The 15,536-nt window shown below is 34.9% G+C and overlaps 1 protein-coding gene across 1 annotated transcript in view; it reads left to right on the plus strand.

Moving 5' to 3' along the window:
- Positions 1 to 15,536, plus strand: part of CPS1 (carbamoyl-phosphate synthase 1) — a gene marked incomplete at its 5' end in the record, with an annotated part of 115,507 nt that overhangs the window by 65,551 nt on the left and 34,420 nt on the right. Inside the window, 4 exons of the mRNA XM_084254864.1 lie at positions 10,598 to 10,739; positions 12,000 to 12,065; positions 12,511 to 12,574; positions 14,491 to 14,672. Of these exons, the coding sequence (XP_084110990.1) occupies positions 10,598 to 10,739; positions 12,000 to 12,065; positions 12,511 to 12,574; positions 14,491 to 14,672 (454 nt within the window). The remainder of the gene's footprint in view (positions 1 to 10,597; positions 10,740 to 11,999; positions 12,066 to 12,510; positions 12,575 to 14,490; positions 14,673 to 15,536) is intronic.

Genomic DNA, 15,536 nt, shown 5'->3' on the forward strand with positions numbered 1-15,536 from the left:
TGTCCAATATTCTATAGGAGTCCTATTTTAGACAATTTTCATTCTGAAGTATTAATGTTCTCTTCTCCCTCCACTGCCACTTACTGCTATAGCTGATGTAGTAAAAAAAGAGTAAAGTGCAATTTTGAAGGTCCCAATTTCCATCTGAACATCACTGTGTTCTATGTGATAAACTATGCCCATTGGTGAGTGCTGAAAAATCATAGGTGTGCCTACTGCTTAGGAAAACAATCTAGGGCAGGCTGGTGAGTTCCACTTGGGCATTCAAGTGCTAAATTGAGCTCAGTAAAGTTGGCCATTTCCCTGCAGCCACAAACTTCTGGCAGATGTAATAATGCAGGTGTCACCTTAGCTGGAACACTCCCTTTGAATGTCCTCTCCTACACATGTTAGTTTCTATTGACTTTTTATTTAACTTGCTCACAAGGCATGACAAAACCAGGCAAGCACACTTTGTGCTTATATTTGATTGCAGTTTTGGGGGGAGGGGAAGTGTCACCTAAAAATTGTTAAAACTTAAATATGAGAAAGAGAAGGGTCAGTACTTTATTTTAGGTTGATAATTTATGCTTTCTGGTAGAGAAAAATAATAATTTTAGCCTTAAAATATATTAAATGTAGAACTAATATGGGAAAAGAAATATATATATTTTCCTTTTTATAACCTGTAGCATGTTTTTGTATTTTACACTTTTTGTGATACTGTATCGTGATATATGGTAATGATACCATTTATTATTTTCTCTACTTCAGTCTTTGGACATTCATGTGTTTACTGAATATGTGGGTCTTTATTTTATTGACTACAGAGTGGGAATGGAGGTAGTTGGACACTTAGGTAGAACAAAACTTATTTTTTTAATTAATTAAAAATTTTTTTTTACATCATTGTTCATTTTTAAACAATGTTTGCTTCCTCCCATACCCTCAGGTGTAGTCCCCATAGAGTTTCCTTCACCAGTGCACCCGAGCACCATCACCTCAGTCCCTTGTGCTCCTCCCTCCCTCCCTTTGATCCCTCTCTATCCTCCCCTGCAGGATGTCTCTGATTTATAATTGTCTGTTTTTGTTTTGCTGTGTTTTGTACTGTTATTTTTTTACTCTGATGTCTTATTTGGTTCCCCTATATTCCTCCTATATTACTTTGATTTGCAGAAAATGGCTGGGGTACTTAGTATATACAAGGCATGGCACTAAGTTCAGTACTATTTGTTAATAAGTAATTGTTGGTCATGAACCCTCTTCAAAAGGCTTGTAATCTATTTTCGAAGATTAAATATACACATGGCTATACAAAAAGACAAGATGCTTTTAATGACTTTTAATGGAGACATACAAGTGGCAGAAATGCAAAGTCATGAAAATTTAGTGGAGGTTAAAAAAGAAAGACCTTTGCATGTGCTATCTTACATAGGTCTCAATTTAAGAAGTCCTAGGAGGCATGCATACCTCCCCGATATTTTATAGAAAAAAAAATGATAGCGCTGAACACTTAAGTAAACTTTTAAAGTTTTCAGAGGTAGTGCATGTTGGAGCAGGGATTTGAGTTTAGGACTTTTGGAGTCTGAGAACAATGTTTTTTCTTTAGTATATCCCAATATTATGGCAGTCAAGAGAAAAGAAGATTTAAAGCAAAATAGGTATATACCTTCTGAATAATACTATTGCATGGTCTAGGGAGAACAGAGAGTGAGACCAAAAAAGCAATGTTTCCTTTATTTTTGTTGTATTTTTGCTATGTTTCATAAAAAAGACAATTTTACTATAAAGAAATTAAGTCTATGAATTAAGGTGGGTATTTTGTACCTGTTTTTTGAGTGTATATAATAGCTGGAGCCACAGTTTCACTTCATTGATCTGTAATTATTACATGTATACTAACGATGACCTCCATTAAATTGTAAATGCCATTAGAGCAAATTCCAAATGCCATCGTGCTTGAATATGCTTTTATGATATCTGCTTTTTAAGTGCTTTTGCTGCTTTGTGTGACTGCAGAATAGAGTTCACAAGACTTAGTTATAGTGTCAGTTCTGAAGCAGATATGAATGGATTCCAATACTTTATGTACCATATATTTTCTTGGGAATTGGCATGAAGTTCCTTGCATAGACTGAGCAGTCAACAATATTTATATGATAATATGGACATTAAAAGAATGACTAAAATATTCTTGGTAGATAGTGAAAATCACAATTTCTTATTCATGGGAAAGAAGAGAAATTGGAGTGAAGGAAAATGTATCATAATTCCTGATTGCTCAAAAGGTTCCATAAAATTTTTAAAAAATAAATAGTTTGAGATAAAAGCTCACTCTGTGTTGGAATCAGCAGCTCCATGTTTTATTTGTTCAAGTGATCATGTATCTGCTAATTAGCTAGGAAGCCTTTGAAAAAACTGTTTTTTAATAAAAGAGGATTTATCCAAATATTTTATATTGTCAAATAGAGATTATGTACACAGTAAGGATTACAATACTTAGACGGATATTTTCAATTCCCTATTGTCTGTTGAGAACAAACCAAAACATGTATAGTTTTGAGTTAAATAATAATTAACCATGCTTTCTTACTCATAAGTTTAAGGCATTATCCCAGTTTTCAAAACTGCAAAATTTCTGAAATTTTTTATGAGAACTACTCATAAATATTTATAATTGTGAAAGATCAGATTTTATTAACCAACAAAGATGGACAAAAATTATTTACTTATAGTATTGATAGTACAGTGTTCTAAATTTCCTTGTGACTTAAAGTTAGTTCTATTATAATGCAGATGAGAAATATCACTATTTTTGTGGGTGGTGAAACTGAGTCACACTGAGGTGTGTGTCATACTTCATATCATATCAGTCAGAGAAAAGTGAGGAATCTAGCCCAGGGTTTCTGCCTTCCATTCTAGAAACTAACCCTTTTCAAAAGCTTCCTTTTAGACATATGACTTTTAAATCAGACAGCTGGAGATCAGTTCCTCCTTAGCTGTCAAGTTGTGAGCTACGTGTTTTTCTGCCTGAATTGTTGACCCCACTTAGAGCAGAAGCATTGTAAAAGATTTGCCCTTTGCTAGAACTCTTATGGGGAAAACATGGAGCCTGGCAGGGAGAAGTCCCTGGCAAGTCACCTTTACAAGATGTAAACAAAATTTTCAAGGGTACAGAGAGCTAGGACAAGAATTTTCATTTTAGATTTTGCTCTATGTATAATAAAGGACTGCATTCATACATACATAATACATATATATGTATATATAAATAACATGCAAATGCCTAATCTTCCATGTTAATGCAAAGGTGGGCCGAAAACTCTTGAGCTATAGAATGGAAATTAAATTTAGACAAAATAGACGGTGTGACCTGTGATTGCAGAAACTAAATAAATCCTCATTAACACCCAGAATTTGTTCACTTCTAATTCATATCCGAGATGATTTTATGGAGCACAGCACCTCCCCTTTGCCCTTGGAGGTGAAGTGTGGGATGTTGACCTGAGAAGCATCAGCCTGTGGTCGTGACTCCTGATGGTGGAGTAAATGCCTGAGTGCACATTCTCTCCAGAAGATCAAGTTTAATTTGCAGGGAGTACAGAGAATGGCGGCCCTCAACACATCAATGTAAAGAGACAGGAATGCAAGGGAGGAGGGGGAAGCAACCTGTGAAGAGCTGATATATGGAGCCAAATTGAGTGTCTTATCAGTTTCATCCTGCCTAACTCCTCTTCCTGATTCTCCTTGTTCCCCACCCCTCTCTCTTCTCCTATGCCTGACCCTCCTCTTCTTCCTCTTCCTCTGTCATTTGGATTTATGAGGAAGCCTATATTATCTGCTTGGCATTGTGATGACCACAATACACACTTAATATTTCATCTGATTGATGTTCTCAGCACAATTAGAAGCAGACTGAATTTTGGACAGTGATATTTTTCTGTCTAATATTGAAATGGTTAGGAACTATTAAATATAATAATGACAGTGTAGTGGCCACCACATCAATATCAACATGGAATTTTTGATGCTGTACCCTACTGCTTCCTACTTTACCACCTACTCTAGCCAATGGACTGATTTAATTGCTCATCCTTTGCTCCAGGCAGCTTGAAGAATGAGATATTCAGTTTGTTCTTGAGTATATTATGGACATTAGTGTGAAGTTGATGAGAATTTTGCTTTCATGGGTATTTGTGCATTTATATGTCTTCTTCTGAAAACTCTTCATTGATAAAGATTTTTTATTCATGTGGTTAATGATCCTTAAATCAACATAGATTTATGTGACATGTCATCAGGAATTTAACCTAGAATTTCTCTATATCTTTCTAGAAATGATTTTTTTTCTTTCTAGAATATGCTTAATGTTCTTTTAGTCAAGAACTAGAATATTTTGGTCAAAATTATTCCTATATATGTTATATATAGCAAGAAAAAATACCTGTGCAGCAGTTATTGGAAATATAGTCTTCAAGTAAGTAATTTATTTAAGAAAAATAGTTTATAGAAGATAAAGAATGTAATATATTGAAAGTTATACATTTGTTGCCTAAGACAATATAGGCAAGACTTACAGGGGCAGAAAAAGGGAGGGTCACAGTAATTTCAATTAAGAATTACCGAGATACAAAATGTGATATATTAAGACTCAAACATTACAATTAACCTTTAATAGGTCATTTCCCCATTATTATTATTTGGTATTTATAGACTGTCATTATGATATTATATTCAATAGTATATAAGCAGCCTTGCCAGATTGAAAGCAATATCACAGAACTTCTGGATTATTAGGCTGACAAATAATTGGTTTAAAATGAGAATAAAATTCAAAAATTAAAAATTGTCTACTTAAAAATGTAAGGTTTTCTTCTTTGTTTTGACTTTGTTGCTGTTATTGGTAGATTTTAAGAGAAAATGCAGTTTTAAGCATGCCATCTCTTGAAAATCAACACTTATGATATACTATTATTGTAATAGTGCTGAGTGAACCCAGCTCCTAATAGGTCATTTTCCCTTTGGCATGCTTTCACATGCACACTGTATCTAAGTGTTGTTTGTCCAGTACACAAGAGAAAAGATTGAGATTATCTTTAATTCCTCAAGCACCTTATTGCTGGTGCTGGCACGGTGCTGGCAAAAAGAGAAAATAGTAGTATTTACCCAACTGCCTGGGTTTTATTCTTTGTTTTGGTAAAGACTACTGATGATTTTGAAAAATGTCTTTTGCATATTTTTTTTAAGCAAAGGGGTAACAACCTGTCTCCTAGAAAGAAAAGATGAGAAGACAAATAACTCCTCCACTGATTGCATTATTGTGATTGTGGCATGGTCTTGAACTTGTGAAATGTCAAAAATAATCAGTGATGCCGTGCAACTCTGGGGGGAGGCCAGTAAGGGGTCTGGAGACAGAGAACATATATCTTACTCAGCTCTCCTTTTTTATTAAGGCAGGTATTATTATTGAGCATCAGACCTTGAGTTTTTATCAGTTTCTGCCTTTTGGGGGCTTTTTAAGAGGATAATAATAAAATTGCAAGCCCATCCTGTAATTGTAGGCCAAGTAGAGTGCTCATTTTCACATTAGAGCTTGTGCAATCTGGAGGGAAATTTGTTTAGTATTGCTTGTGAGTTGGTGGATCAGATAAAAGCCAGTCAAGTGGAAGAGAGGACTCTGAAGTACGACGGCTCCCCTGGTAATTGCCAGGCTGCAGGCGTTCCTCCAGTCGGTTAATAGATTTCCCCAGTTCCTCTATGCCAGGTGAAAATTTCCTCATTAAGTAGAATTTATTCCATTTCCTTTTATCATTTATTATTGAAGACTAAGTGTGAGTGGAGGAAGTTGCCGGGATGACAGGGTAGAATTTTAAACAACAAAATCTACATTGGAAGTCGAAGAATGAGAGGAGAAAGGCTTGTATTGTTTATAAACCAGAGAACACAGAGAGACTTCCTGAGGGAGAAGCTGAGTCGTGCTGTTCGACTGTTAAAAGATTATGGCAGAATGTGTAAAAGTCTGATTGTTTGTTTATAAGATGTTCTCCCCCAGCCCCTAAATTTCCAGAATGTCATTTTTGCTGCTAAGTAGAGAGAAACTGAAGATTATGAAAAGGCCAACATCACAACTATTTGGTGTTTCTTTGTTTTATTGTTTAGATTCTGTTATGTGGTGATGAAAGAGTAACCTTTGAAGAGTTTGCCCTTGAACTCTGAAAGCCAGTCAGGCTGGGAGGGGAAGGGAAAGTTGTGCAGATAGCATATTTTAGAAGCTATAGTTCTGAGAGGTGGATTTAATGAGTACCTATTCAGAGAAGGAAAGATAAACATAAGCATACTGGAGCACACAAATACACATCAAATAACTGAACTTTATTTAGTGATTATACATATTTAAAAACTGTGCTATAGTACAACATGCTTCATTCAGCTGCTCACATTTGTCCTTTGGTTTAACGCTTCCTTGACTTACAGTATAATATCAATGGAGAATTCCCTATTGACAATCAAAAAGCAGTTTTGAATTACAAATCCAGCATTTACATTTCTTTTAGGAATTATTCTGCTTTGAGTTTGTTCCAAATTAAGATTTTCATTTTCCCTTGGAAAAATTGAAAAATTATAGCTCGGTCTCTAAAATAGCTTTTACCTAGCCTGATTATAAAGAAAACAACTCACTAATGAGATTCATTTTAGTAGACAAAATGGAGGGCAGCCTGATGTGGGCAGATAAGATGAGGCACATGTCTCTGAATCTCTACCTTGTTAAGTGAGATTTATCCTCAGTAAAGATTACTCATCTTGTATTTGACTCTGAAGAGGTTTAACCTTATCCAAATCACTGGCCCAATCCTAATGAATGTGTCTTCAAACAGTCTCTTCTTTTATTTTATTATAATGTGACACACAATGAAATTTTGCATCAGAACAAGTTGGGAATAAAGTCAGCTTCCTTTTGTGTGTATGACATGCTGGGCCAGCTGTGTGTTATGCAGAAACAGCAGAGAGAATGAACCAGGGAAATAAAGAGGCAACCTGTGCTCTGTCTTACAATTGGGGGTATCCGATGTAATTAGGGCAGTACTAAATGTGGGGAGACCAACTTGTCTGTGTCTTTGTATTTGCTACAGTGAGTCAGAATGAGCATCTATTTCTTCAGTGAGGAGGGTTTTAAAGTGCTTTGCTCTATTTCATGAACATGTCTAAAGCGTAGATTAGTAACCTGAGAGCTCATGAACAAAGTGCTTTAGAAGATATGTCACTTTAAATATATGAATACAACAGCCCAATATTTGCATTCAATTTAAAGTAGGTGAAGATAAATATATCATTATGTACCATTCTGATTCAATGGACCCCAATTTTCAAGATGTTTAAAAATATCATACAGTGCAATTGATCTGGTTATTCAAAATCAGGCAAAAATTAAGGTAATTTCTGACTCAACAAGAAAATATTCTGTAATCTTAAAAATGCCCTCTGTGGGTTCAACTTGGTGCATCTGTTTCAGAACTCTCACACCTGGTATGATTTGAGAGGGCACCTATGGAGAAATAGCTTCACTCCCATCTGAAATTCTAGCACTCATGACTCATTATTTTGTGTGACTATAGTTCTTCTTAGGCATCCCCTTTAAATAATGAAAACTCTGAGGTGGGGACGCACTGGGAAGCAGCAATGATTGAGTCAGTCTTAGTGAAAGCTGTTTTTGTCACCAGAGCAGAGCACAAAATTAATTCACTCCACGTTTTTGCACACAAGGCCAATTCTATCAATCAGTCTTTTTTAAATTTTTAATTTGTTTGTTGGGAAGAGTCCAATTTGATATGATGGGTGGAGAAGACAGACTTTGTATATTTGCTGGGGATGTCTTTAAATGCTCTATTGGATGCTTCTGGTGGGAAAGAATAAAGAGGAATTATACATATTTCAGCAACAGAAAAGACTGCATTTATTTCTGCACCTGACTGAAGCTTCATGCCCATGTTCTTAATAAAATTGCATGTCATGCAGAAAATGTGTGGCTCTTCCCCACACATATAAACACTAATGTGATTTTAGATCATCCATGAAACTCATAATTAAGGAGATTTAAAAAGAATATCTTCCCAAATTCTAAGTTAGAATAATAGCTTACTTACTAAGGCAATTCCACTTTAAGGTTGAATGCACACTTGCACATTACGAAAGAGCAATGGCTTTAAGAACATAGTCTTTGTGGAAAGAAAGTAGAAATATCTTTCTAAAACAAATAGTAGCTACAATAACAACAACAAAAAAAATTCCACCTCTGCTTTTCTCTCTCCCTATTTTTTTGAATACCAAAGGTTATCATAAACCCAATACCTTAGTAGTTCAGCAGTTCATCAGCCATGACCTCTAGAAAGCCTTTCTGGACTTCCTCTTGTTCCATTGCTTTCATAGTACTGCTTACAGTGCAGACACAGCTATGGCTATTATTTACCAATATATTCTGATCCCCTTGAATGTAGAATTCCATATTTTATCGCTATCATTAAATTGTGTAGCATAGAGCTTGACACACAGTATTTGTTCACTAACTGTTAAGAACTAATGGAAGAATGAAAGAGAATGTGCCCCACCCTCACCATCCAAGATTTCCTGCTCTTTCACACAACAACAAATCCTTGGCATATTTTTTATATTTAAATGCCCATGGCTGCCCTCTGATATTGCCAATGCATTTGCCCTTGCCTATAGTCCATCTGTCAACTTCATCTATAAAAACTGAACTTTTTTATGACTCTGTTCTCATCCCTCTACTACCATAGTATTTCTCAACTATAGCCACTCACATTGTTATTGCTTTTCTCTCACCTTACATGGTACCACATAGCTTATTGCTCCATAAAATGTTTTGAATCACTTTCATTCCATTACCTCAAATATTGTTTTGTATCTTCTTGAGTAGGACTATCCAGAAATTTCTGTGATAATAAAATATGTTATAATCAACTCTATCCAGTATAATAATCACCAGCCATATGTGACTACTGAGTACTTGATATGTGGCCAATATGACTGTGGATCTGAAATTTCAATTTTTAATTAAAAATTCAGTTAAAATGTTAATTAAAAGTTAATTAACATTTAAACTTAAATAGCTATATATTTCTAGTGGCTACCATATTGGATAGCATAGTTCTAGAACATGTAGCAACTATTTGGCATACATACCATATGACTAAAAAAGACTTAATAGATTATGTTCAAGAATTTGATGGGAAAATATTGTTGCTCTGAGAGAGTGCTTATAAAATACTTGGGAAGGTTAAAAATTCAAGATGGAAATAAAAAGAATTTAAATTCATTGGAGAACTCATGAATGAAACTCTTGATTAAGAGACAGAAAGGAATTTAGACAAAAGTGAATTCACTATAAAGAACTGTTGCTGCAAAAATCCAAACTACTACTGATGTTAAAAAAAAAGAGAGAAGTAATTATTAAATATACTAGCTTTATTCTCTCTTTTTTAAACTTAGAATATGAATTAAGAAGATAGAAGATTAGACTGAACAAATATAATAGGTTTAGTTAACTACATTCTATTAGAATTTCAATGAAAATGTTTTATTTATTATTCGCTCTTCTGACAACACAATGCTATAGTTTCATTTCACTGTATTGGTTATCAATCTGTTATAATTGAATTTTATTGTATTGACTATAGCTTTAAATAGATGGCCCACAGGTATTTGGTTAAGATGCTTTTACAAGTAGTATTATATTCGTCTGTTTCTTGGTCCTTTAGGAATTACTTTGGTATGCATTTTGAATTCTCATTATGAGCTGATTTTAATAACTTCTTTGTCTCTACTATAAAATAAAAAGTAACTATAGAGGTACAATTTCCTTTATTCATTTAATTAATATTTATTGAATGCTGTTTATGGGACAAATGTGCTAGTCTTTGGGAATGATCTGGCAAATGAACCAAATGTATTTTTGCCCCCATGGAATTTAAATCCAGCAGGTGAAAAGCCTGGTTAGTGAATAGAAAATAATAGCCATAAGAAATATTAGGTGATAATGACGTGCTAGACAGTATGGTTTTAACTATGCCCTGACTCCAAATCAAAAAGTCCTTTAAAAGACCAGTCCTCTCATTTTCAGATTTAGAGGATAGATCGGAAGACATCCTGGGTAAGAGTTAGCTTTGGTTGACCTTTGAAGGGTTACTGGAGTTGGGGAGATGTTGGGTAGGTAACATAAATGCCAGTGGCATTCAAAGTCAGAGGAAAAAACACAAATACTGTCTCTACAATGGAAATAAGCATAGGGAAATTGAGGAGATAAATCTGGCTCGAGTGGAAAATAATGATAAAACTACAGAACTATCTTCTCAACATAATGTAATACTAACAAATAGAAACCATTTATGGAGAGAATACCCTTTGATGCAATGCTTGGATGCCCAGTGAAGGTGGTCCTCAGATTCCGAATGTAATAAAAACCTGGGGCACAGGTGAGACCAGGGGGAACGGTCTATGGATTTAGGAACATTAATCTTTTCTACTGTGTTCCATCTCAACTTGAACCTCTCATTTTCTTTTTTTTTTTTTTTTTTTTGAACCTCTCATTTTCATTCAATCCTAGTGACTCCATTACAGAAGAAACCCTGAAAAAAGCTAAGGAGATTGGGTTCTCAGACAAGAAGATTTCAAAATGCCTTGGGTTGACTGAGGCTCAGATAAGGGAGCTAAGGTTAAAGAAAAACATCCACCCTTGGGTTAAACAGGTAAATGAATTTCCCTTTCTTCCCACATGTCCTCTGGTGAAATGTAGATACCAACTTACAGAATCATTGTCAATAAAAAAGGAAGGTGGAATTAGAAAGTGACTCTGCTTGTCTAATTGATGCCATGATGCTACCGAATTGATTTGCTTAAAAGGGAAGGGATGAAGGTGCAATTAGTCCTAAAGTTAAGAGTAAGTGTATAATTTATTTGGTCTACATAAAAAAAAAATCAAAATGACCTCTTCTCTATTTTGTGACCCATGTGCAAATATATCTAGTAGTGTAATAGAAGCACTTGGAATATCCCAGCATGGTGGCTGACCCTCCTGAAAAGAATAGTTATCTATTTGGCACTAACCCTTTACAGGGTAATATTTTCTTTTAAGTGCACCATCATTATAGTTCATTTAGTATTCATTGTGATAGGGTTGGGTATAATAAGCTCATCACCTATTCATGACAATCACACAAGAATGTTCATAGGTGTCATAGGTATAGTACTGTGAATTTCTTTTTGGGCAGGGCCCTTAGTAGAAGGGATGCTTTGACTTAAAGTACTACAGGCTGGATTTTGTCCTTTAAAATCATTGACTTTTTTCTATGTGCTCACAGGGCACATGTATACTCTTAAGTCTTAGTACTCATGCTGAATATTTTCTATTCAGCAATTATTATCTTTCTTCCTTCTCAACTGCCTTATGCTGTCTTGCCCTATTGGCCACAAAATCTTGCTCACCAAGCTGAGTTCCTGGCCCTTGAGAGCTGAATTGATTTACTTGCTCCTGTACTTTGTGGTATTTGCATCATTCCATAGCTCACTGCCATTGGTAACTTAAATCCTAGACATTAATTTGCAAACCAAAGACATTCTTACATATGGGTCATTTTGCTTTGATTTTAAAGTTTTATACATGCCTGCCTTAGAATTGAATAAATCTTCTTCATAACCAGTTGTCTATATTTGACCATTTTTTCATGAGCGGTACAACTGTAATGATTAGTGATACTCTGGAGTTTGAATTGTCATACACTGCTGAAGTGATAACTAGATTGTATTATCCTTTTAATTTCTTTCTCTCATTTTCAGACTTAGAAAGCAATTGTAACATCTATACCTATTGATTGTTTTAATATTTGACAATCAAAGACATTAAAGAAATAGGCCACAACACAGCATTTCATAATCATTCTTGACAAAAAATATAGCAAAGGAAGTAAAATCCCTAATTAAGCAATTAATTAATTAATTTTCTCTTGCAGATTGATACACTGGCTGCAGAATATCCATCAGTAACAAACTACCTCTATGTTACCTACAATGGTCAGGTAGGAACTGCCAGGCTGTCATATGAGAAGTCTCTTGATTTAATAAGTCATTCACATGGGTGTATATATATATTTTTGTCTCTGGTTATCTAGTGATATTGGTGATGGGGGTCAAATGTGATGATGTCTTTCTGTACTCAGTGTTTAAAGAACTGTCTTGTTGACAAATCAAGCAAATAAAAGATGATAAAAGACAGTGTTTATATGAACACACAATTGTGTTATATTTTAATCACGATGTAATAGTGAAGTTTTTTTTTCTTAAAAACAAGTCAAAAAAAAAAGTCAAGCTTGTATAACACTTTATATTCGTGCGTCCCTTGAGACAAATAGAGAATGCACGTAGGCAAGAAGAATGAGACAGACACACTGGAAGACAGAAAGAAGTTTAATAGAGGGAAAAATAATGTCATATTTTCCACATGTTCCATTCTTTCTCCCTCAGGAGCATGATATCAGTTTTGATGACCATGGAATGATGGTGCTGGGTTGCGGTCCATACCACATTGGTAAAGTGAAAACTTATATTTATATAGGGCTTTTCAGTACTTTTCCCTATTACTTTTCACACATGTTAATTCCATTATTCCAAGAACTAGGTAAAACTGATGCTGTTAAAATAATTATTTTTCAAATTAGGAAACTGAAATTCAGAGAGATGAAGCCCAAACTTATAGTGGTTAAAGTGGCAAGGGTGGGATTCAAATGTGGATTTTTTTTTTATACAATAGCTGGGGTACAGGCCAGAGGCATGGGAGGGTGAGAGGATTCACCAGAACAAGCAGACAGACTGAAAGCACTGCTGAGGGGAGCTGCAGGTGCGACAGGAGAGGTCTGCTACGCCATGTGGGAATCTCTCTGGCTGGCCAGGAATCAAACCCGCACTGCAGAGGCTGCGGACAGCTTCACAGCGCTACGCTCAACCTGCTGCGCCACCAGGGAGGCCCTCAAATGTGGATCTTAACTACAAATTCTAGCTCCTTTAATATCATCATGTTACCTCTTTGTCGATTTCATCCTCATGAATTAAATTGAGCCTCTCACTGGTGTTGGCAAATTCTTTATGCTTTGACTTTTTTCTTCTAGCATAGTTTTTCACTAAGGCTTATTTTTGCTCAAGAACTTTATAAATTAAGCAGAAATTACATTTGCAGATACAATCTTGACCTAATTTATGACTTCTGTTGACATCAGATTTAAAGAGCTTTTCTAATTGGTTCATAGGAAGAGTATTATATCATCTAATTTAAATATTCTTTCCAGAAATTATTACATTCCCCCTATTCCCTTAAAATTAGGCTTTTGATGATGGTTCAAGATCTATTACAGTAACAAAGTACTTAAACAGACAGTGGTTATTTTTCAAATGATATCTTTAACATTTAGATTTTGCAAGGCATTCTACTATGGAAATGATGAAATATATGATTTAAATATATATAGCCTTACTCTGTTACATTAAGCATATTGACTTCATTTGTATTTTTTACAATTATCTAAGTGCTTTGGCCAAACTTTCGCCAAATCTTGAAGTAGGCTGAAAGTATTTAACCTATTACCACTTATTATCGTTTAGCTAAATGTCCTAACACCTTCACTAGGACCTATACTTCCCTTTAGATCTTTCTTCCTTTTCAAATTTCGCCTAATTTATATAACAATTCTGCATTGTTTTTGGGCTCACAGAAGACTAGCCAAGCTAATAATCAAATATATACTTAATTGATAATGAGTTACCCTATTAGGGTATATGGATAACTAGTTATTCTAACAAGAATTTTTAGGAGACAAAGTCTTAATGCAAGGATTAGTTTAAATTCCAGAACTTTCAGTTTTATGCTTTTCCAGTAGAGGGGATATTTTGAGACACTTAGATCATTCTTATCATCAAATTAATTTCCTAGAAGATCACTCACTCAGCATGGGGTGACCACTCCAAACTTAAAAGAATAAACTTGGAAAGGACAAGACTCTCTAGTCAATCATATGTCTGAGCTACAAGGTATCTCATGGTTCAGACAGCAGGGTAAGAGGAAGGACTCGAGCATTATGATCACCGACTTTATTTTTGTGTACCGTGGTCAAATATGTTAATTTTGAGGTTTATTTTTCAGTAAATGAGATTTTTTAAATCATTATATTTATTCCCTATTAATTGAGGTTTTAAATGATTCAAATATGGAGATTACTTACTATAAAACAGATGTAAGATAAGCCAATGTGTCATTGTTTAATTAGTTCCTGTTTTTCTTACTAATAATGTAATGTGCACAATGGATCAGAAACATATTTTGGAGTCTTAAAAATTGAATTGAAAAGGCGTTAGCTTCCTTAGCCTGGACTGAGTGGCATTATATTTATGCTTTTCTTTGTGTTGTAACTTCATGCCTCCCTTACCCTTTCCTCAATCTCGTTGTCTCTGCAGGCAGCAGTGTGGAGTTTGATTGGTGTGCTGTCTCCAGTATCCGCACACTGACTCAACTTGGCAAGAAGACAGTGGTGGTGAATTGCAACCCTGAGACCGTGAGCACAGACTTTGATGAGTGTGACAAACTGTACTTTGAAGAGTTGTCTTTGGAGAGAATCCTAGACATCTACCATCAGGAGGTAAAGGAAGAAAAAAATGAAAAGGAAAGAAATAAGTGGAAAAATAATAGCAGTGCACACTTTATAGCATTCTTGTATGTAGATTTATACTTAAGTCCCCTTAGGAGAAATAGTTACCAGTGTCTGCCATTGTCTAATTTTGTAGGAAACTGAAAAAAATTATCCCAGCCTTGTATTCTTGAGACCCTGGCACATAGTGACTATTTTTGTATAAAATTCACTTTTTTCTTTTGAAGCATTCCAGCTAATTGAAAATTCTTCTCAGTAATAGGTGCCAAATGCATATTAACTAGTACAAGACAAACCCAGTAAATATTTCGCAAAATCATTTAACTGGTTTCTAAATCAAATAGGCAGCTTTTCTCTGGTTCTTGTGTTGTTGTGCTTTAATGATGGACACTTCCCAGGGGAGGGAAGTCAGTTGTTCACAAAGGATCAGTTCATTCTTTGTGCTGTGATACGAAGCCATTAGTCCTGAATTTAAGATCGATGAGTTCATTCTGCGTGATTCTGATTCCTCTATTGCCTTTTCCTACAGTTGCTCTTCCACCTCTATTCCAATATTATTGACTGTGGATTCATTTGCTCATAGGTTACTGCAAGTCTGTAGAACACGTTAAATTACCTTACAATGAGAAGAGTCACTACCGGAAAATTTTGGAAAGATATCTATTAGTTGTGACTTTTGATGTCATTCCAGTTAATTCCTAACACAGAGATTTGTCCCTATGTCTAAAATATGGTAACTTAGAGGGAAAAAAAAATGCTGAATTGGAGTCACTTTATTTAAATTCTAGTTTTAACTCAAAACTCATTTACTCTTACAGTTACTTAAATTCTTTGTGCTTCAGTTTTTATATTTTG

This window comes from Talpa europaea (genome assembly GCF_964194135.1).
Source record: "Talpa europaea genome assembly, chromosome: 1".
Taxonomy (NCBI): Eukaryota; Metazoa; Chordata; class Mammalia; order Eulipotyphla; family Talpidae; genus Talpa; species Talpa europaea.